The 22,621-nt window shown below is 56.0% G+C and overlaps 2 protein-coding genes across 2 annotated transcripts; both read left to right on the top strand.

Moving 5' to 3' along the window:
- Positions 1–1,107: 1,107 nt before the first annotated feature.
- On the top strand, positions 1,108–9,584 carry LOC102939176 (perilipin-3). Its single transcript, XM_027834212.3, has 8 exons — positions 1,108–1,317; positions 2,718–2,785; positions 3,787–3,982; positions 4,563–4,645; positions 5,135–5,399; positions 7,688–7,887; positions 8,036–8,164; positions 8,261–9,584. The coding sequence occupies exons 2-8, from the start codon at positions 2,735–2,737 to the stop codon at positions 8,603–8,605; spliced, it is 1,269 nt and encodes a 422-aa protein (XP_027690013.3). The 5' UTR covers positions 1,108–1,317; positions 2,718–2,734; the 3' UTR covers positions 8,606–9,584.
- A 7,931-nt stretch (positions 9,585–17,515) lies between these two features.
- On the top strand, positions 17,516–20,921 carry LOC122463849 (perilipin-3-like). The gene is made up of 6 exons (XM_043536153.1): positions 17,516–17,666; positions 18,565–18,641; positions 19,201–19,498; positions 19,868–20,055; positions 20,233–20,436; positions 20,529–20,921. The coding sequence occupies exons 1-6, from the start codon at positions 17,516–17,518 to the stop codon at positions 20,919–20,921; spliced, it is 1,311 nt and encodes a 436-aa protein (XP_043392088.1).
- Positions 20,922–22,621: the final 1,700 nt, after the last annotated feature.

Raw genomic sequence — 22,621 nt, 5'->3', positions numbered from 1 at the left:
CCGTCCTGCCCGATCCCTGAACTCCTGGCCCAGGAGGCTAGTCCCCGGCCCCTCTCCCGCTGTCCCGCCTCCCCTGCAGTCTCACAACTGGGCGGGCAGCGGCTGCAAGCTCCTGCCTCTCTGAGCGGCATGGCAAGGGGGCGCGCGCGGCGTTGGGGGCAATGGGTTGGGAGTTGGGGGGCAGTCAGGGAACAGGGGGCAGTCAGGGGACAGGGAGCAGGGGAGGTTGGATGGGGCGGAGGTTCTGGGATGGTCAGAGGTTGGAGAACAGGGGGGTTGGATAGGGCATGGGAGTCCCGGGGGGCCTGTCAGGGGGTGGAGGTGTGGATAGGTCAGGGCAGTCAGGGGACAGGGACCCAGGCGGGTTGGATAGGGGGTGGGGTCCCAGGAGGGGGCAGTCAGGGGACAAGGAGCAGAGCGGGTTGGATGGGTGGGGGGTTCTGAGGGGGGGCGGGAAGTGGGAGAGGGAGAATAGGGGGCAGGGGCCAGGCTGTTTGGGGGGCACAGCCTTCCCTACCCGGCCCTCCATACAGTTTTGCACCCCGATGTGGCTCTTGGGCCAAAAAGTTTGCCCACCCCTGCTCTAGTGGTTAGAGCAAGGAACCCAGAGATTCAGGACTTCTCCCTTATTTTCCACCCTCTGCCACTGACTTACCCTCTGACCTCGAGGCAAGTCACACCCCCTCTCTGCCTCAGTTTCCCCCCACGTAATATGATCATGGCAACTATCTCCCAGGAGGGTTAATTTGTATTTGTAAAGCACTGTGAGATGAAAGACACTAGACACACTGATTATTGCTATAGAGACAAGGTGGGACCCACAAGGCTACCACAGCGCGTACAATTGTTTCTAGAGCTATTTAGCAGCACCCAGGAGGCCTGCGGGGTGGGGAACAGGCCCCTGTATTGTCTACTCCTTCTATGACCATCCCAGAGCTACCATAAATCCTAGATAGCCATCACCCTCTAAAATAGACCAGCCCCAGGAGCTGTTATGACACCCTCACTTTCCACACCAAAGACCCAAGTCTGATCCTTCTTCACCCCCACCCCAGCAACCAAGGAGGGCAGGACTTAAGTCTCCAACCCTGGGCTTGAGTGGACTCACATGTGACCGAGGAGGATCCAGTTCCAATGCAATTTGCTAGAGATCCCCACCCACATGCCAGGCCAGCCCTTCCTCAATCAGGGTGGGTGATGCTGGTTGCCTCCCTGAGCTACCCCTCCTCTGCTGGGTGGGGCTCAGCACTGGTATATAAAGGCTAGGCAGGGAGGAGGCATTATGCTGCATCTGGTCTGGAGTTGTGGAAGAGACAGGTAAGGGCTTGTAATGATCTTAGGCTGTCTATGGGGGTGGCTTTCCAAGTTATAATTAAATATAATTTGATTGTGTCAAACTCTAGGCTTGTTTGTTCCCTGATAAGAGCTTGGCAAATGGACTCTGACTGCTTTAGCTTTCTTCTTTTCTTGTAGTGCCAGGCAAACTGCCTGGCAATTCAGTGATACTAAGGACTAACCTGCTGTCTGGAAACTCACAGACTAGCCTGTAACTGGCTGGGTTGTGCAGCTGACTTGTATTGATCTGCCTGGCACAGAAGAGATTTATTGTAAGTGCTGGGTCCCCCCCACCCTTCTCCGTATAGGGTAAGGGTTGATTCTCACCACTAACTGTCTAAGCCTACAGGTGAGACTTCACATTTTAAACACCTTCACCCTGTAACAGGTGTGTCCTGCCAGGAGGGTTCAAAGCAAACTACTCCAAGTAACAGAAACTGCCTCCTAATAGTGTGACCTCACGACTCACTCAATAGTTAATGTGGGTTTTTTGTGTTCCAGCTCTGGGGTCTCAGCTTTGAGACCTTCAGTTCTTAACTCTCTTGTCCCAGCCAGAGGAGGGAAAACTTGACTCTAGACTCCCCTGCGGTTCCTATTCATTTGCCTGCTGTGTTTGGAGCCAACTGTGTCTCATGATCGCGGAATCTGACTCATGGCTTATTTGAATAATTGGAGGCTGGTAATGCTACTACAATGACTGGCCTTGTGGCTTCCTTCCCCAGTGGCTGCATTGAGTCCCTTCATGGCTCTGTCTCCAGCTTAGCTCTGAAGATGGGAGTGGGGAAGGTGCTCAGCTCTTCTAATCAGAGCTAGGCTTCCTTGCTCAGCTGTTGTGAACACTGCTCTACCACAATCAAATGGCTGTGAGGTGTGGGGGGGCTGGCTTCTCCCCCACCTTATGGGGGATGGAGGGTTATGGTGTGAGAATTAATCTAACAATCCACCACTGACTACCCCTGGTGCTGGTCTGAGCAGTGACCCTGACTCCAGTTAGCGGCTGGCAACCGAAAATGAAAACGGTGACACAATCCTAGCCAAGCAGGAGGTATCAAAAAAGCAATGAGCTTCTCTGGGGCGAAGGCCACTGTTATTTATAGCAGCAGGGGCCTTGGTGCCAGCTTGTTTTGCAATCCAGACTGGAAGGTCTGGGGAGTGTAAGTGCAATCACGTCCTCCAGCCCAGGGGATCTGCAGGGATGTTACTCAATGCATTGTGCCGTTGAACCTCCCGGGGTCCAACACAATGGAATGACCCCCAGAGGAGGCTGCAACTAGGCTCTTGTTGTTGGCCTCTGAGCCTTCTTTATGGCCCTAGCATTTACTCAAGCCTTATCTTCAGTGCTGGCGGCTTAACTAGTGAATTTCTCTATCCCTTCTAATCAGTTTCACCGGATTCCGCCATGGCTTCTAATGACCCCAGTGCTGCTTCCCCCAAGGATGAGGAGCAGGAGGTAGGTACATGCTGGGGGCTTGGGCTGTAGGGTCTCTTTGTGGTGGGTCTACTGGCCTCTGCTAGGAAACTGGAGCTGGGCCCCTTAGCCAGGAAGTCACAGCGGTGACTGCAATAAGAAAGCTAAATGCAGCTTCTCAACCAGGAGGCGAGGGGCTTCTCCAAACAGTATTGCACTGGTATAACTTTGGTTTACATTTACACCTAATGTAGCTAAACTAGCACAAAGCCATATGTGGCTCCTCCCTTGGTCTAGGAGTGCCTTCATCTAATATAAATTATTCTCTACTGACTCCATGTAAACCAAAGTAACCCTCTCTGAAAATGTGCCCACAGAACATTTTGCATTGGCTTAAGGATAGAGCGACTTCAGTTTTATTGGTGCTACTTTCTCCTGTTGATCTAGGGCTTGTCGGCTTCCTGCTTCGGGGTGGGGATTCTGGAGCTGGGAGGGGTACGAGGCCAGATCTACACTCTAAACTTACTTTGCTCAAGGGGGTGGGGAGAAATCCTGAGCCCTGCCATTCTACCTACCTAATGCCATGTGCGCACAGCGCAATGTCGACCTTCTGCTGTTGACACAGCTACCGCCTCTTGCGGCAGTGGACTAATTCTGCCAACGGCAGAAGCTCTTGTGTCCCCATAGTGGTGTCTTTCCTTTGGCACAGCTGCTTGCTGCACTAATTAAGTGGAGACCTGCCCTGGAGCTCTCGTGAAGAGATGTGTCTTCCTTTCTGGGCTTGTTCTTTACTAGGCCTGGTCTCACATATGGCAAATCCTGGTAATAGGAGGCTGGATCTGTCTAAATGCTCCTGGCAGTAGAGAGGGGAGCACTTGGCAAGCTGGAAGTGGTGGAGTCGATGACCCTCTGAGAATGGCTCCCTCTAGGCCAGATCAGCTGACAGACCCCAGCTACTGACGGCAGGGCCCATGACCCTGCTTGGAAGGGGAGACTGCATGGTAGCCTGCACCCTGTTTACCTTACTGCCTTCTCTCCCCTAGAACATAGCAAACCGGGTGGCCAACCTGCCCTTGGTCAGCTCCGCCTACGACATGGTCTCCACAGCCTATGCCTCCACCAAAGAGAACCACCCGTACATCAAATCTGTCTGCGACGTGGCAGAGAAAGGCATGAAGACCATCACTGCGGCCGCGGTCAGCGGCGCCCAGCCAATCCTGACCAAACTCGAGCCGCAGAGTGAGTAACTGTGGGGTGGTGGCATGGCCCCAAGTGAGGTGTGAAGGGCACCATGCTCTGCCCTCCTTCCCAGAGTGTCGGGCAAAGAGCCTTTGGCCCTGCCAGAGGGAGGAGTCTGGCTTTTCACATCCGAAGCCATTGGCTGGCTAAGGAACCTCTCCCTCTTCCATAGAGGAACATAACCCAGGCCACTGAAAGCTCCAGCTGGAGGGTTTATGGAGGTGGAAGTTGACCCTTTCACCCAAGGGTTCTGTGGACATTGCTTGGAGTAGAGCGTGGGACAACCTTGTACTGTGTCTTAGGCTCAGAGCTGTGCTGACCAGTAGAATTCCTGCATCTGCCAGGCCTCCGCAGCAACAGCATCCAAGTAGAATAATGGAGCTGGTCCAGTTCTCAGCCTATTCCAAGTGGTTGCAAATCAGCTTGCCCTTGTACCTACTGAGCAAAGTCTTGCCCCCCTTCAGAGGCCCCATGCATCAGGTTCTCTTGCTTCATAAACTTGCATTTTCCCAGCTTTCCAGAACTTGGTGTAATGGCCGGGGCTCCTCACATGAGAAGCTAAACTGTTTTTTTTCTTAAGTTTCCACAGCAAATGAGTATGCATGCAGGGGACTGGACAAGCTGGAGGAGAAGCTGCCAATCCTTCAACAGCCAACAGACCAGGTAACCCGCTCTCTGCTTCAAAGCCTTTGTAAAGGCAGGGGGAGCAGTGACTTCAGCTCAAGCAGGAGAGTTTAGCAATGAGCTCTAAGATAGAACAAGGAGCAGAGCTACTGGGCGGGGGGAAGGTGGCTTGATCCGCTGACTAGTGACTGGCAGCAGCTCAGCGTGGGGCAGAAGTGATCCATTTGCTCCTGGGATGTATCGTGGCCACTCTGAATTGATGCCCCTGCTGTTAGATCTCTGCATCCGTGGAACACCCTAGTGCAAACCTTCCAGTGTCCCATCAGCACCGCATGACTGCTGTGAACTTCCTCTGATGTAGTTCTGGACAATGCAAATGTGTCTAATCTAGACGGGCCCTTAAGGAAGACTTTAAAAATAAGGGTAGAGATCAAACCTCGGGTCTTCCTCTTGGACAATGGGGAGGGAAGCGACCCCCTGCTCTGCAATATTCCAACCCTGGCTTGAGGTCTCATCTGACCTCTCTAGATCCTCTCCAATACCAAAGACCTGGTGACTGCCACAGTGACTGGTGCCAAAGATGCAGTGAGCAACACCATGACCGGGATGGTGGATATGACCAAAGGGGCTGTCCAGGGGAGTGTGGAGCTGACCAGATCAGCAGTGACCAGTGGTGTGAACACAGTCATGGGCTCAGCAGTGGGCCAGATGGTGGTGAGCAGCATGGGTGCTGTGCTGGGCAAGTCAGAAGAGCTGGTGGATCACTACCTTCCTATGACAGATGAGGAACTAGGTAAGAAAGCAGCAGTTGCTCTCTTCCTGTGCACTATAGAAGGAGGTAGCATGGACAAGGGGGGTGGGTGAAGAGAAAAGTTGGGTCTGTCTGGCTAATGCTAGCTGCAGTTGGGTTCATGGCTTCAGTTGAAGCCATCCAGCCTACAAGGCTGGATTTAGTTTCCTGATAACTGTGCGGACCTCAAGGCTCCTTATTAAGCCCTGGAAGAAACTACTGCAGTCTCCAGAATAGAACGAACACAACCTCTGTACCTGGGGCACCCTGCAGCTTACCTGGAAGATGGTGTCTGTTGTGAGGTGGGAAGCATAGCTGGGGGTGAGAAGAGCAGCCTCTCCCTCAATGCCTGTAAGCCTCAGGAGTCCTGTTCCATACAGGGTGCTCTCTCCATGGAGTAGAGCATGGAGAACCACTAAAGGAGAATGGCTTGTGGCCAAGAGACCATCTAAGCAGGTGGCTAGACCCTCTCTGCCTCTGAGGCTTGCAGACCCTAATAGAATGGGGCAGGGAGATGAGTGAATTGCTGGATCTCTTTCCCTCTCCTCCTTATGTAGAGGTCTAACCCAAATAGATACAGCTGGGTCAGTGTTGCCTAAGGGCTAGAGCACTGGAGTAGGCTTTGGCTAGCCAAATCTATTCTGAACTTTGCCCCAGGCCTGCCAGGTGCCCTTCAGCAAATCCCTTCATAGCAGAGCCTCTGTGGCGCGCCCCCCCCCCCCCCGGCCTCTGAAACCAGGATGATACTTGCAGCCTCTAGGGCACTGGACCCTGGGATGGTCACAGGAGAACAATCTGGCCTGTTCAACAGCAGTGTCTCCTGAATCCTCTAGCCTGTGGTGCCTTTGGCAGTCAGGCAGTGTAAAACGGCCACTCCTGGCCTGCTCACACAGCCTTCAGCTTGTAAATTCACCCCACTACACATGGGAGTGCTCTCCTGGCCCCTTGTGAACTACAGACAGGGCAACACCTGCAAGTTCTCAGCCCAGCCTTGTTCCCCAGATGTGCACCTTGCCCTGCTCTGTATTCTCCTGGACCATGCAAGCTCCTAGATCATCTGCCATGCTAACACTGGGAAACGATGCACCATCCTTATCCCAAAAACTTTCCCTGCCCCACACTCTAATCCAAACACCCTAAGACCTACTGCCCAGGATATAATAGGCCAGGGGAGGCTCAGTCTCCCCTGCCACCAGACCCCCAAAAACCCTGCAACTCAGGGCAAAGTTTTGGCTGTATTTATGCCCCATGCAGGTTCTGGGGTGGCTGAGGCCACGATATTTGTTCAGTTTCCTGGGTTCATCTGTAAACTCCCTGGAGTCCAGGGGGATTAAGGATGAACCCAGGAAGCTGAGTAGCAAATACCACTGCCTCAGGACCCACATGAGGCATAAGGAAAAGCTGCTTTCCCCCCCACAGTGGCTTGGTGTGGGGAGGGGAGGTGCAGCTGTGGCTGACCTGGAGAGCTATGAGCTCCCCCTCAACTGTCCATGGCAGAGGGGCAGGGGATCTCAGGGGCTCCAGCTGTAGGGATGGGTGGAAGGGGCAGTGCCAGGGGGAGGGGCTGACCTCCCCTCAGTGGGGCTCTGCCTGCTGTCCATGGCGATCTATTGTATCATTTCCTCTTCAAGTGATGACAGGTGACAAGGCACAAGTCAGAACTCATTACAAAAGAAACCCCACCCCCACAAACTTTGGGAGGATACTCCAGCTAATGCCTTCCAGCCTGGGCCCCCTCCCCTTAGTTCAGTGTCATCAGCCAGTTCCTGAAGGCCCTAAGCAGAAGAGATGGGAGGTGGAGCAGTGCTCTGGAGGTCACTGTCTCCTATTCTACCTTTCTCCCCTCTCTGAGGATTTGCACCACATGGGGCTCAAAGCCTCCTGGGTGCATGGGGCTCAAACTGCAACCAGAGGTCCATGTCTTGGTACAGCTTTCCCCACCGGGGAGCAGGCTGGATACGTGAGTTAGTCTCTGAGGAAACTGCTTCATAGGGTGTTGCCTAGAATTACAACTGTCCCGGGACAATCCTATGGTAGAAAGGACACAAGTCATCAGGATGCTGCTGTTTACAAATGATGCCTCAGGCACACTTTGGGCAAAATAATTCAACTATAGAAAAGTGAACATGGGGTACAGGGTGTCCCACCCCCATAGACACGAAGGGCTACATCCGCTTAGTACGCTTTACTCTAAGCAGGTTACCAAGCGAGAGGCAGGTAAGGGCATATCCCATACTGCCCTTGCCATCTCCTCCACCTGGCACCACTAACCCTCCACTCTCTGCCTCCAGCTAAGCTGGCCACCTCTGTGGAAGGCTTCGAGATGGCGTCCGTGGAGCAGCAGAGGCAGCAGCAGAGTTACTTTGTGCGCCTGGGGTCCCTGTCCACCAAGCTCCGCCACCGAGCCTACCAGCACTCCCTGGGCAAGCTGAGGAATGCCCGGCAGAGCACCCAAGAGGCTCTGTCTCAGCTCCACCAAACCATAGAACTGGTAGGAATGCAGCTGTGGGCCATGCGCACACCCCCCGTACTCCTCTGAAGCCACTCCTATAACCTGGTTTGTGCCAAGCCATTGAAAGTGCCCAACATGGCAAGGTCCCTTCCTGATGCTGATGACAAATGTCTCTCTTCCCTTCCAGATTGAGCATGCCAAGCAGGGTGTTGATCAGAAGCTCCGTGATGGCCAGGAGAAGCTGCACCAGATGTGGTTGGAGTGGAGCCAAAAGCAGCCGAGTCAGAGTAAGGAGATGGGCTCTATGCAGCCAGAGGTAGGTCACAAGAAGGTGACTCCAGTCTACAAGTAACCACTTGGCATGGGGGAGTCTAGTGTCTAAACTGACTTCTGACTTGATCCCTGTTTGCAGCAAGTAGAGGAGCAGGCATTGGCCATGTCCCGCAGCCTCACCCAGCAACTGCAGACCTCCTGCCTGACTCTGGTGTCCAGCCTGCAAGGCCTCCCTGCTGACCTCCAGGACAAGGCGCAACTGGTTCGTCACCAAGTCCAAGAACTACATGCTTCATTCTCCACTGCCAGCTCCTTCCATGACTTGACTGGAAGTGTCTTGGCCCAGAGCCGTGAACGAGTGACCAAGGCCCGCAAGCTGGTGGATGAGCTGATGGATCATGTGATGCATAATGTCCCCCTTTCTTGGCTAGTGGGACCCTTTGCCCCATCAGGCAAGCAGCAGGAGGAAATAGAGATGGAGTAGTGTCCTGCAGATACCCAAACCCCCAAGAAGCTCTGGGCTTAGAGTGCCCCTTTGAGTCTTCAATCTGGGATGGTAACTCATGCTTCCTGTCACACACCTAGCCTGGCTCTCTAGCTAGATAGCAGCACTTGCTGTTCTGAAACAAGTGCCTCAATCCTGGCATCCCTCATGCCTTGCTTAGGTCTGTTCTTATTGCACTAAACACTTGGAGGAGAAACTATTCTGCATCTCACGGGGGTGGCTTAGTCTCCCAAACCTGCCTGTGGACTGAGTCGGGCTTGCCAGCAAAACTAACTCCCTCTGATTAGTCAAGTGACCCCAGAATGGGATCTAAAGCCCAGCTTTCAAGCTGGGTTGCCTTGTTTGCCATCTCTAGGCAACAGCCTGAGTCTTCAGAGCATCTGATTTCTCACCACCCCAACAGTGACTTGTGGGTGCCCAGCACCTCTGAAGCCTAGACCACTTCTATTTAGCCACCAGAGCCAAACCCTGGCCTTGTCTTCTAGACTTTTAAAACAGACCCCTTCACTCAGGTGGGTAGCACTGGGCAGTCAGAGGTTAGCATGTGTTGTGTTAATCTAGTGGCCTGAAAATCCTCCAGAATCCTAGTAAAGAGCTAAATCCTTGGCATGGGAGCTGCCATCTTATGACCCAACTGGGTGTTTCATATGAAACATGATTAACTTTAGATCCCAAGCAAATGTGGCTTAGCCAGGTAAACGTCATACAAGCTGCTCCTGCTGGGGGGAGGAAGTGGTCACTTAAGTGCCAAACAACCACTGACCCAAGTCAGGCTGACTAGTTTGGGGTCTCTCCACTCAATCAAGGAAACTCTTGTTATAAGAGACCAGTGCTCTTTTAGGACTACTCCTAATGGCTCATGTAGGATTCCCTTCCTGCCGAATACAAAGTGCCCTGGCCCCGACTCCTGTATCGGTAAGAACCTGTGGCTCACAATAAAGCTGTATGTGCATTGAAAGAGGCCTCTGCTTTTTTGTTCTGAGTGAGATGCTCAGGCATGAAGGTCCATGACCATTCTCCCTCCCTGGCATGTCTAGCTTGCTGGGGCAAGCTGTCCTCAGCATTGCTGGTGCATGTGAGGGCCTTCCTCCAAGGATGCGGGGTGTGGATTCTCCCCTCCTACCAACAATCACCTCCCCAGCTTCTTGCGACTAGGAATCTATCCTCATTGGCACCTTGAGGAAGCCAATGGCTGGAGGGGGCTGCTCAGTGCTTGAGACGAACTAGGCCATGTTGAGTTGCTGTCACTGCTCCTCATAGGCCATCTAACTAGCTTTAGCCATGGAGGTAAACCCCGGAGGTGATTCTTGAAATGGCCATAATCTGCCATCAGTATGGGTCTCCCTGTCCTGTGTTTCCCCTTGCCCCAGAGATCTCTGCTCAGGGGTAATGCTGTCTAACTTTACACTACCTTCCCGTAGCAGACCTTGCAACAAACTCTGGAAGGGCATTTGGGCCACATCTAGCAACCTGAAATTCAGCCTTCTGTCCTTACTACTGCATTTCCCCTGACTTGCTCCCTCTCTGGAGCAGCCCATCTGGGGTGCAGATGGCCACGTAAAACTTAGGCCTCACTTAGTCCCTCAAGTGGGACTGCAGTGGCTGCATCTTTATTGAACCGGAGGCATTTAAAGCTCAGGTTTAATGCAACCACCCACTTGACAAGAGGTGGGCACATGACCATATTGGGGAAAGGACCTCGAGGGAGGGAGGGAGGGCAGGGGGGATGCAAAGGGGTTACTGCTGATGTAGCAAAGACTGCCCTGGTGTTAGGAGGCATGGGACCAGTGCTGGCCAGCTGTAGCTTGCTGAGGTCTGTCCCTTAGCACAGCTGCTGGCATTGTTGTCTGGCAACCAACATTAACTCCACTGATAGATTCAATAGGTATGACAAGTAACAATTAGTGTGTGGGTTGGAGCTTGGAGGATGAAAATAAGATTTCCTCAGGGTCCACATGCATGGCTCATCTTCCTCTCACGAGCTTGAGCACACATCCTCTGGCGTAAAAACAGCCAGCACCTAGAAAGTATCCTGGCCAAACTAAGGTTACACGGGCAACCAAATTCTCTACTGTTGAAATTTTAATGTATGTGGCCTGTAAGGGCTCTATGGCAGTGCCTCATTTAAGAGTTCACGCTCTTGTTCTCTATATGAAAGCGTCTATCTACCCCTAAACTTTCTATAGGATGTGAATCTAGACTGAATTATTTTTTGGGGGGGGCGGGGAAGGTTTTCAAAGTCACTTTGAGGTAGTTAATCAAAGACGCATGGAGTCTCAATCTCTCAGACCCCTTGTTAGCCTTAAGAACTACCTGGACGACACCAAATGGTGCCTGCAGGGAGTTTGATCTCCATTATATAATTTTGGTTGAGTTCTGGGTTTTTGTTCCACACGAGAGCTTTCCAGCCTGCTTAGCTGAGGGAGACCCCAGCTTCTGCTCTCTAGGCTCTTCTATGAAGCAGTGTTTGGTCAGAGAGCAGAAGCCCTGTCTGACATGGTCTAGTTAGCCTGAGCCTCTGAACAACTCAGCCCCTAAAGACCAGGATTTTCACTGCAACAGCTGGTGCTTTGTGGAAGAGCAGAATGCAGCCCAGGGCCTGGGCCATAAGTTTAATAATTACCAAGATTACCTCGGTAGCAATAGGTGCTGGTTTGCAGCACTGTGATGCAACTACACAGGCTCATGATGACTTAGGGTCCTTTCTGGAGTAGCTGCAGGCTTATCAAAGAGCAGATGCCCTGAACAGTCTCTGGGGTGACCACCACCACCTTGGACAAATAGCTCGTGTGGCTGCTTAAAGGATTTGTCTGCTCCTGAGCTGCCTTCGCTGAGCGAAAGCGCTGTCTACCACCACCGCAGCTGCTCCTCTTTCGTATTTGTACTGCAGTAACACTTGGAGTCTCGGTCCACACCTGAGGTTCTGGTCCACACCTAGCCTGTTCTGCTAGGTGCTTGCCAAACAAAAATGCCTTTAACAAGCTCCTCTGCCAGGCATCTGGGTGTTTTCACAAAGAGCCTCCTCCTGCAAGAAAGCAGCCCTGGCTGGGTTGAAGGTACTTTCTTAATCAAGAACTGGGAAAGGAATACCCCAAATCGCTAGGGTGAGTGAGCGAAGATCACTGCACACAGCATAGCTACTGCAAGAGCAAGGAACGGAGGTGTTAAGGCAGCTAATGTAACATACCTTTGTGTTCCTCCAGCTAGACTCTCACATCTGCAGTGGACCAGCCACTATTCAGCACATCACAACCAGGGAGGTCTCGTTCTTTGGAGGCTAGAATTGGGGATGTAAATGAATCATCAGGTTGCAAACAGAATGTTTGTGCTCAATCAGAGAAGTAAATGGGTCCGTAGGCTAAGACGACACAATGTCTGAGCCAGCTAAGATAAGAGGGAGAACACACAGTGAACTATTCACTATGAATGAGATAAAAAAGGAAGTTAGGAATGTGGAGAGGAGGTAACGGGGAAGTCAAACTGTGGTGGAAAGCCTGTGCTGTGCAGGGATTGCTTCCTCCAAAGTAACCCAGCCAAAAATGTGCAATGCAAGGTATAGTCAATGCAATGAGCTGTGTATAAAGGGAGAAGGTTTCGCTGTAACTTGGGAGTTATGATGTACCCTGCTGCCATCCCTCAACCCCCGTGTTTGAGTCTGATCAACTCAGTAGCACAGCCGTATGGCAACAATACCTGAGTTCTTGGGAAGCCAAGTGGAAAGAGAGCGCAGAGGGAATCCCAACATGGGGGTGGGGGGGAGCAGCCTTCCACTCAGCATCTCCTGGTGGAGCTGTCTCACTTGGCACACATAAGAGTTCATAGGGCCAGAGCACGAGGCTGACTCGTCTAGCTGGAAATATGGAATAACAAGGTTCAAGGCTCTGCTCTGCCCAGTCTGGAGCAAGGACTGGAAGCTGGGTCTCCTCCCCCAGCTGAGAGCTCCAGCCACTGGGCTACTGCTGTCATGGGGCAGGGGGAAGTTCTTGGATTTATTTATTGTCAGAAAATTTCAGTGGTGATGTGCACTGGAATGAAAGTGAATTTCAACACCCCTGCCCCATGTTTTCAGGCGATGGGACGGTGGTTTGCCAGGCAGCTCTCGTTCTAGCTTCCTGGATGCTGCTCACGCCCCGTCCACTGCATTTGCGGCTCAGTGTGCTTAGTAGCAGGAGGTGTGTCCACTGGAAGTCTGCCCAAAGCAGGAGCGTGCTGCCCTCTGCATTCTGGGGAGGGGAGCCAAGGGGGGCACTGCGTCTGGTTTCCTCCCCTTCCCTGAAAGGGCCAGGAGAGGCTGGAGCAGTGACAGTCTGTCATCGTGATGAGTCATGACAGGTCATAATGACTCAATAGCATGATGCAAGCCGCTGCCTTGGAGCTGGGTGGATTCCTATCAGGGCCTAGGTACCTGCTGGACAGCAGCTCACTGGGCTCGGGGCTGGAAAAGGCCTTTCCGGGCCCCGGCCAGATGAGCAGAGACCATGGCTGAGTGTGAGTAGAAATGATTTTTCGAAGGCAAAGTTGACACTCTGATTACGAAGAGTCTGGCATGAACTGGTCTCCTGAACTGAACTGCCTTCTGCTGCCGAATCTCCATTGACTTCCCCCCTTCTCGCTGCTCTAGGGAGCAAGTTAATGTCCTTGGCCCTAAAACTTCCCCTAACGATTGGCCTTCTCAGCTCCAGCCGGGCTCACCCACCTGCTGCCGATGTCCTAGGAGACACCGAGCAGACGCAGCCTCTTCTCACTGTTTCATGCACATGTGCAATATACTTTTCTGCCATAAATTAACATTTGCTAATTAGCAGTAGGAGTGAGCATGAACTGACTGCCAGGAAGCTGTGTTTTCCCTGGGCTGCGTGATGGTGGGGAGGAGCGTCTCTTGAGAGCAGTGGGAAGACCCAGGCAAAGGCCCAGCTAGGAGCCCTCTGCAGCGCCAATTTCTCTAGCACCGTCCATCTGGCAGAGTTCAAAGCCCAAGGGGCCACCCGCTCATTTCGTCTGACCTCCTGTATAGCGCAGGCCGTCAACCCTGCCCCGCACCCTAAACCCTCCAGCCACCGTGAGACCAAAACATTCCAGCCCAGCAGAGCCTAGCCCAGGGGTCGGCAACCTTTCAGAAGTGGCGTGCCGAGTGTTCATTGATTCACTTTAATTTAAGGTTTCGCGGGCCAGTGATACATTTTAACGTTTTTTAGAAGGTCTCTCGCTATAAGTCTATTTATTATATAACTACACTATTGTATGTAAACCAGGTTTTCAAAAAGCTTAAGAAGCATCATTTAAAATTAAATTAAAACGCTGATCTTACGCCGCCGGCCCGCTCAACCCGCTGCCGGTCTGGGGTTCCATTCACCTAGGCCGGCAAGGGGCCGGCAGCCAGAACCCCAGACCGGCAGGGGGCTGAGCAGGGCCGGCGGCCGGGACCCCAGCTGGCAAGGGGCCAGCAGCCAGAACCCCAGACCGGCAGGGGGCTGAGCGGGGCCTGTGGCCAGGACGCTGGCTGGCAAGGAGCCGGCAGCCAGAACCCCAGACCGGCAGGGGCCTGAGCAGGGCCGGCGGCCGGGACCCTGGTTGGCAAGGGGCTGGTAGCCAGAACCCCAGACCGGCAGCGGGCTGAGCGGGGCCGGCGGCCGGGACCCCAGACCAGCAGCAGGCTGAGCAGGGCCAGCAGCCGGGACCCCAGCTGGCAAGGGGCCGGCAGCCAGAACCCCAGACCGGCAGCGGGCTGAGCGGGGCCGGCGGCTGGGACCCCAGACCAGCAGCAGGCTGAGCAGGGCCGGCGGCCAGGACCCTGGCTGGCAAGGGGCCGGCAGCCAGAACCCCAGACCGGCAGCGGGCTGCGCAGGGCCGGCGGCTGGGACCCCAGACCAGCAGTGGGCTGAGCGGGGCCTGCGGCCGGGACCCTGGCTGGCAAGGGGCCGGCAGCCAGAACCCCAGACAGGCAGCGGGCTGAGCAGGGCCAGCAGCCAGGACCCCAGCTGGCAAGGGGCCGGCAGCCAGAACGCCAGACCAGCAGCGGGCTGAGCAGGGCCGGCGGCTGGGACCCCAGACCAGCAATGGGCTGAGCGGGTCCTGCGGCCGGGACCCCGGCTAGCAAGGGGCCGGCAGCCAGAACCCCAGACCAGCAGCGGGCTGAGCAGGGCCGGCGGCTGGGACCCCAGACCAGCAGCGGGCTGAGCAGGGCCGGCGGCTGGGACCCCAGACCAGCAGTGGGCTGAGCGGGGCCTGCGGCCGGGACCCCGGCTAGCAAGGGGCCGGCAGCCAGAACCCCAGACCAGCAGCGGGCTGAGCAGGGCCGGCGGCTGGGACCCCAGACCAGCAGCGGGCTGAGCAGGGCCGGCGGCTGGGACCCCAGACCAGCAGCGGGCTGAGCGGCTCAGTCCACTGCCGGCTCCTGCCAGCCAGGGTCCCGGCTGTCGGCCCCACTCAGCCCGCTGCCGGTCTGGGGTCCCGGCCCTGCCCCCATAGAGTGGGTACCTACCTTCTCCCTGGTTCTAGCCCATTCTCTTCCTCTCTCTCTGCACTGAGCTGAGGGGGGGAGTGCGCCGAGTCCAGGGCTGGGAGTGAAGGAGCAGGCTGGGGGTTGGGGTGCAGGTCTGGCCAGGAGCTAGAATGAGGGAGGGGGCTCAGGGTTGGGGCAGGAGGTTTGGGTGTGGAGCGCTTACCTGGGCAGCTCCCATTTGGTGTGAGGGGTGCAGGTGGGAATGTGGGCGGGGGTGTGTGCAGGAGCTCCCGTTTGGTGCTCAGGGTGGGGGCGGGAATGTGGGGGGTGCAAGAATCAGGGCATGGGGTGTGGGGGGGCTGGGTATGTGTGGGTGGTGCAGGAGTCAGGGCAGAGGGCTGGGGGTGTGTGAGGAGGGTGCAGGAGTCAGGGCTGGGGGGGGCTGGGTATTTGTGGGGGGTGCCGGAGTCAGGGCTGGGGTTGTGGGGGGGTGCAGGGGTCAGGGCAGAGGGCTGGGGGTTTTTGAGGGGGGTGCAGAGGTCAGAGCAGAGGGCTGGGCGGTGTGGGGGGTTCAGGAGTGAGGGTAGAGGGCTGGGGGCGTGTGAGGGGGTTCAGGGCAGAGGGCTGGGCGGCGTGGGGGGTTCAGGGTCAGGGCAGAGCGGTGTGGGGGGGTGCAGGGGTCAGGGCAGAGGGCTGGGGGTGTGTGAGGGGGTGCAGGGGTCAGGGCAGAGGGCTGGGCGGTGTGGGGGGGTTCAGGGGTCATGAGCGGCTCACGGCAGGGGGCTGGAGGGGATATGCCGATTCCACCCCCTTCCCCAAGGTCCCCGGAGCAGAGAGCGCGCTGCGGCCCCGCTCTTCCCTCTCCCGCTCCGTAGCAAGGGCCGCCAGCTGATCTGCCGCAGGGAGGGAGAGGAGGAGGGGCAGGACCCCAGCACCCCGGGGGAAGAGGCGGGGGGAGGGGGAAGCTTCCCTGCCCTGCAAGGAGAGAGCGGTGGGCGGGGGGTGGAGAAGATCAGGCCGGGCCAGGCAGGATTTTTAGTGGCACGTTGCTGTCTGCCCGGGGTCCCCCATTAAATACTTGCTCGCCTGCCGTCTTTGGCACGCGTGCTGTAGGTTGTTGGCCCCGGCCTAGACTATGATGTGCCACAGGCAGAGAACAGGCGTGACCAAGGTGCCCCTGTGCCCTTATCCTGGCACATAACCTGCACCCCCACGTTGCAGAGGAAGGTGAAAACCCTGCAAGGCCCCTGCTAAACTGACCTGAGGAAAACTGACCCCCCAACGGCCATCGGTTACACCTGTGCCTGTGAGTGAGCACCAGTCAGCCAAGCACCCGAGAGGGAGAATGCTCTGCACCCCTCAGAGCTCTGGCCCATCCTACGCATATGGAGAAACCCCTGCCAGGGCAGAGGCTGTGTTTACACGCCGGTGTTACAGCAATGCCTTCATCCCGGAGCCATGGCCTTAACCTAACCTTCCCCCCCCCACGGTTCTCATTGCACAACACCTGTGGCGGCTGTTACCCACAAAGGGACGGTTGGTCTTGTGGTTAAGTGTGACTCAAGAGACCTGGCTTCTATTCCTGCCTCCGCCACCGATGGTGCCCAACCTTGGGCAAGTCGCTAACTCTCGGCCTGCCTCAGTTTGCTCATCTGATGATACTCCTGCTTTCTCCTCCCCCTTCACCTGTCTGCTCTATTTAAACCGTAAACCCTCTGGGGGCAGGGACTGTCTCTCACGGTGGATGTACAGCCCCTAGCACAACAGGACCCTGTTCTGCTTTCTAGCTAGTCTGGGCAACTCTTTCCCTGACCTGCCTTATCTTCCCCATTCTGTCCCATCAGCAAGTGTGGATGTCACTTTGCCAGCCAGTGAAAATGAACTGAAGGCAGCTTCCTCCGACACTGGACTGAAGACGGCTTCACTAGAAAACAGGGAACAGCAGGTAGGTAGATCCTGGGCATCCTGACAGTGCCACTCTGAGCCTGTGAATGGAGATCGATGCGGGGGGGATTAGGGGTGAGATCCCTTGTCCCTAACGAAACACACTGTGCCCACAGTTCAAGTGCTAGCTGTCTGCCCCAGGGCAGTGGCTGGGACCTGGTGCCCACGAGACAAGGCCCCGGGCTCTTTGTCTTGGGAAGGAGATTTCACCAATGCATGGCCCACCGTGGCGATGGGCAGCTGCCCAAGGCACCCCGCTGGCTTAGAGAAGGGAGAGCCCATTCACACACCCAGACACAGTGCAGCGGGAAGGGCCTTTCGCTCTCCCCGTGCAATGCCCTGACTCAGAAAGTCTGGACTTCCAGCAGTGTCGCAGGGTCAGAAAGCCCAGGGCCGTTCCCCTGGGTGGGAATGGGAGCTGGTACAAGCCAATCCAATTTCCTTAACTCCCACCCCGGTGGCTATTCTCCTTGGTTTAGTTTGCAGTGAACAGGGTGGTCAGCATGCCCCTGGTCACCCCAGTTTACGAGCTGGCCCCTGCTACCTCCATGCAAGACAGGTGCTCCATCACCGAATCCACCTGCAAGGTGGCAGAGAAAGAAGCAGAGCCCGGCACCGCTGCAGCGCTGACTTTGGCTGAACGGGGATCTCAGAGTGAGTCGTGGGTCGGTGGCCAGAGCTTGGGGAGGAGGAGGGGAACCTGGGAACGAAGCTGGAGCCTGCAGCCGCTGGGAGAAGCCGGACTGGTTTTGGTCCTTTCCCTCAAGTGTTCTTGCACCGTGAGCTCCCAGGAGTCAGGGCCGTTGCTGGTCTTCATGTAGAAGACCAGTCTCTGCTCTCTAGGGGCGTGGAAGCATCATTCCCGGTGCGGGTAGATCTGATGGAACCAGCCCACTAAAAACATCAGCAGAGCCAGGGCTGCACCGGCGGCAGGAAGAGGAGCTGCCCTGTGCACGCTCCCGGTTGCAACCCTAGGAGCATCCTTGGGACGGCTAGTCCGGCCGTGCAGCTGTTATTAGCATGCTGGCTCGAGGACAGCCAGCGTGCATATGTCTCCTGCCCGGGTCTGATGGGGACGCTCTCTGTTCGCCTATCACACTCTGTCATGGACAGGGGCTCAGCCCCACTCCCTGGGGAACGGCTGTTTGGGCAGCGAAAATTCCAGATCTTGCAGGGTATTCACACTCCCTTTGGGAGCTTCCTAGAAGCGCCCATGTGATGCAGCAGAGAGATCACAAGGTGGGGAGTCGGAGGCAGGGCTGGAACGCAGCTGTCTTGCCCCAGAAAGTCAAGTCAAGCCCCAGGGAAGGGGAACCGGGAAGGGGAGGGTGACGCTGGCCCATCTGCAGGGGATACACTGAGCCGGGGGGGGGGGGGGGGGGGTGGCGGGTGAAAAGCTCTAGGCAAGTGCTACGTGTGGCTTGATCGTCATTTAAAGCACAGAAGGTGCCACACGCAGATGCTGCCCCGCAGCCTGTGCCCGCTCCCTCGGCGTCTGCCCAGCGCTCCACAACGGCTCGTTAACCAACCACCCTGCTGTCTGTCCCAACAGCTGGGCCAGCCAAGGAGACCAGGAGCACCGGGCTGGATAAAGGGAAGCTGCCAGCCCCTCCGCAGCCACGCACACAGGTAACCATGTCTGCCTCCGCAGTCTTCCTGGGAAGGGCATCTCCCACTGAGAGACGAACCCAGCCCAGGCGCGGGGGACTGGTCGGGCGACCTGCCGTCGGGCGACCTGCCGTCGGGACGGCCAAACACTGATTGCTATGGTAATGCTAGAACACCGACTGCTGGGAAGAGCTGCCCGTCTGGTACTTACGTGGCCTCCTTTTCCCAAGTCTCTGAGCACCTCACACTCTTTATCCAACCCCCGCTCCGAGGCAGGGCTGTTACCCCATTGTACAGATGGGGAACGGAGGCATAGGCAGGCTAAGTGACTTGCCCAAGGTCACACAGGGAGTCAGTGGCAGAGCAAGGAAGGAAGCTTACACCGGTCAGTCGGGGGAACTCAGACATGGAGGCAGCAGCGGGAGCCCCCCCTTACCTAGGCAGAAGGGTTGTTAGTGTGTTGGTGTGAAGGCCTCTCCAGGATTAGGAGGGGGAACTTGCCCTCCTGACCCACTGCGCTCTCCCTCCTCTGGGTCACTGCCAGGTCTCTCTCCCTGACCCCAGCTACTCCTGCTTCCAGGTGGTGACAGAGACAACAGAGCCGGTCTCTTTCAAAGAGACAGACGTTATGCTGGCAGCAGCCAGCACGGTGGGCAGAGCAAGGGGCGCAGGGCCCAGCAGTGGCCTCAAGGCGGCCCGGGCCAGCGATTCGAGCCATCCCCACATGTGGGGTGGCCCCCGAGCCGCCATGACCAACAGCCTACGCAGCCTCATGAGCTCTAAAGTGGGTCAGCTCTTCCTCCGCAGCGTGGACAGAGCGCTGGACAAGTCGGAAGAGCTGATGAATCGGTACCTGCCCCTGACGGAGAAGGAGCTAGGTGAGAAGCTGCCCGAAGCACCACTCTTCTCAGGGGTGTTCTAAAAGGACTGAGTCCCCCAGATCTCAGCACCTCCCCGCTCCCAATGTACCCCCGCACCTGCACTAGGTGTCACCCCTTGCATCTGCCACTCCTGCAGCCGGTGTTCTCTGGACCTGCTTCCCCAAGGATCTCATTAAACAAGTTTCCTGAGGCTTCCTATTTACCTCCTAGGAAGTTGTATAGACCCAGATCCTCCAAGGGACAGTATTTGGGCTCCAAACTTCCATTGAGATCAATGGCACTTAGGTACATAAATACCTGTGAGGCTCCGGACCATAGTTCCCACCTCCTCCTTAATCTGGTGTCCACCTCTCTCTCTCTCTCCAGCTGCACTCACAATGGAGGGGCTGGACGTCTCCGCAGCAGAGCACCGCACGAAGGGCTGCTTTGTGCGGCTGGGGTCCCTGTCCACCAGCCTGCGGAACCGGGCCTTCATGCTGATCCTGAATAAGCTGAGACAGACCAGGCAGAACACCCACGAGAACCTCGCTCAGCTCCACCAGACTATCAACCTGGTAAGAACACGCCCGGCCCTCTCCTCAGCCTCCTGCCTGGGAGCCGCGTGGCCTCGGACTCCGCCAGATCGCGGTTAGCGGGGACGCTCGCTCGCCCCTCCCTGTCCAGCCTCCCTCTCCGCTCTTGGTCAGCTCACTGGGCCCAGCTGACTCCGCGGTGCTTTCTCCACCCTGCAGATTGAACACGTCCAGCAGGAGAAGAAGCTTCGCAGCAACCAGGAGACGCTGCGCAGTATGTGGGGCCAGTGGAGCCAGAAGCAGGAAGGAGGCCTCCAGAGCGAACCAGGGGGCAGCAAGGACAGCAGCTCCCAAGCCAGCAAGAGCACAGATCACAACTCCCCTGCCAGCAGCAGCCAGGGCAGCGGCTCCACGCAGCTCGAGGTACCTTCACTAGAAACAGGGTCGAAAGCCAGCGACCGCAGCGTCCAGGCAAACCTCACGTCACTAACTCTTCCTTTGCTGTCTCACGGCAGGTGGAATCCAAGACCTTGGCCATGTCCCGTAGCCTGACGCAGCAGCTGCAAGCTACGTACCTGAACCTCTTATCCAACATCAGAGGCCTCCCCACACATCTCCAGGAAAAGATGCAGCAGGTGCATCAGAACATGGCGGAGCTGCATAGGTACTTCTCCTCCGCCAACTCCTTCCAGGACTTGCCCGGCAACGTCCTAAACCAGAGCCGGGAGAAGGTGGCCAAAGCTTGGGAGGCCTTGGATGAAGTGACGGATTTTTTGTTGCAGAACCCTCCCGTCACATGGCTTGTGGAATCCTTGGTTTCCCTTGAAGGGGAGCTGCTGGAGACAGAGGAGAAGGATATATTGAAAGTCCTGAAACACTACGAGCCACAGGACTGCAAAGATGACTAGCTAGTCAGTTTCCACGGTCAGACCAACCAAACCCTTTGAGCGGACAGAGACCTAACCCTAACCCTCTACTAGGATCTTCGGTTTTACTCTAGCCCTCGTGGATACACCCCAAATGTGACCCCCCCCCAAGTTAAATAGCAATATCCAATAAACGGATGGCTTTGTCTTCCACACATCCCAGATCTCTTCCAAGCTAAGACAGTTGGTGCTAGTTAGCTGGCTTCCTGGTCATTGCAATTAATGGAACACCTAACTAATTCTCTCTCCAGCGCCCTTACCTTACACGTTTGTACTTGGCACAGTTCTATTCCTAAACAGTAATGCTCCTGGAATGAGTTATGGTCGGTTATTTCACCAAAGAAGGTGGAAGGGTAAGTAGTTGGCTCTCACTGGAGAAGCTCTGCCTTTTAAGAGCGAGCATCCTAGTCTCACCATGAAACTTGACTTCAAATGTGGACGTGCTGCGATCTCAGACCCGCAGCCACCACTGGCCTGGAACCCAACAACTCTCCACCACCGGTTTGGGACCGGAAGTGACGAATACCGTAACTAAGCAAGATCACGGAGAGCATTTATTTTTTAGAAGGTTCTGGAATTTGGCCAGGACAGCAAGATTAACAACCTCCCTTCTCTGCTTCCATGGGCCATGAGCTCTCAGAGCGGCAGCCCTACCCATGGACATCTTGATGTGAACCTGGGGCATTGACACGGTCATGACTTCCAGAGAAGGGTGTCACCCACTGAATTAGCAGCAGCCGCATTTCCTCCAGCACAGGGGTGTCCAGGGGAGGTGGCCCATTCACGTTCTCCTCTAGCTCGCTCCTGCTTAGCTCGGAGAGCTCAGCCAGCGGGTGCTTGATTCCCCACAACATCCAGGAGATTCATCAGGCTAAGGATGGACCAAAGCTCAACCACCCGGCCGGCCTAATCACCCTGAAATGCGCACATAAGAAGGAGGGGTCTCGGATTCCGCCCTCCTGTCTCCTTGGGGCTGCGATGGGGCAGGCAGCTGCCCCAGTCTCATTTCCCCTGTGCCCACAACAGTCTCCTGCCCCAAAGTTCCTCCCCCTTTGCTCTCTTATCCCCCATGTTCCCTCCCCCACACGCTCTTAGTCTGCTTTGTGCCCCCCACATTCCTCAAATTGATGTTTCCTGCCTAGCTCCACACCTGCAGCCTCCCTGCTGCCCACAGGGCCAGTCTCTGCATCTGCCTTTCCTCTGCCAGAGCCTCACACAGGGACGACGGCACCACCTTGCCTGAGGGCGGCCTGACTTCCCACCTGTCGGCACTGCGGGGAGATGGTAGCCACCGTTACCGGGGTCAGCCTCACTTCTGCTTACCAAAGTTAAGGGGCTACAGAGGCCATCGTGCTGAGGGCAGCCTCTGGCTTCAGGCCCGTTGACATGAAGGCGCGATGGCGGCCATTTTGGCTAAGGGCAAAATTTCAGCGGGAGGCCGAAACCAACAAGGACCCTTTAAAAGCCACCCAAACATCCAGGGAGCTGGTGACATTTCTACCTTCCCCCACCCTGCCACACCCTTTCCAACTGAGTTCCCAGCCCCCAGCCAATTTCATCTCAGCTCCAACCGATGCCCTTCATTTTACACCCTGCTCCCCCCTTCACAGCCCTTCGTACCAATCCCCCATCTCCCTCACCTGCAGAAGGCAGAGACAGGGTAGCGGGGGGGGGGGGGGGGG

This window comes from Chelonia mydas, chromosome 25 (assembly GCF_015237465.2).
Source record: "Chelonia mydas isolate rCheMyd1 chromosome 25, rCheMyd1.pri.v2, whole genome shotgun sequence".
Taxonomy (NCBI): Eukaryota; Metazoa; Chordata; order Testudines; family Cheloniidae; genus Chelonia; species Chelonia mydas.
The sequence above is the reverse complement of the archived record's forward strand: the minus strand, read 5'-3'. Positions and strand labels throughout refer to the sequence as shown.

What these genes read in the sequence shown, in the direction of transcription:
- LOC102939176 (XM_027834212.3), top strand. Translation starts at nt 2,735, where the DNA reads ATGGCTTCTAATGACCCCAGTGCTGCTTCCCCCAAGGATGAGGAGCAG. An exon ending in TCCACCAAACCATAGAACTG is followed by an intron (nt 7,888 to 8,035) that starts GTAGGAATGCAG and finishes CTTCCCTTCCAG; the next exon opens with ATTGAGCATGCCAAGCAGGG. An exon ending in TGGGCTCTATGCAGCCAGAG is followed by an intron (nt 8,165 to 8,260) that starts GTAGGTCACAAG and finishes CCCTGTTTGCAG; the next exon opens with CAAGTAGAGGAGCAGGCATT.
- LOC122463849 (XM_043536153.1), top strand. Translation starts at nt 17,516, where the DNA reads ATGCCCCTGGTCACCCCAGTTTACGAGCTGGCCCCTGCTACCTCCATG. An exon ending in GGCTGAACGGGGATCTCAGA is followed by an intron (nt 17,667 to 18,564) that starts GTGAGTCGTGGG and finishes CTGTCCCAACAG; the next exon opens with CTGGGCCAGCCAAGGAGACC. An exon ending in GCGGCTCCACGCAGCTCGAG is followed by an intron (nt 20,437 to 20,528) that starts GTACCTTCACTA and finishes GTCTCACGGCAG; the next exon opens with GTGGAATCCAAGACCTTGGC.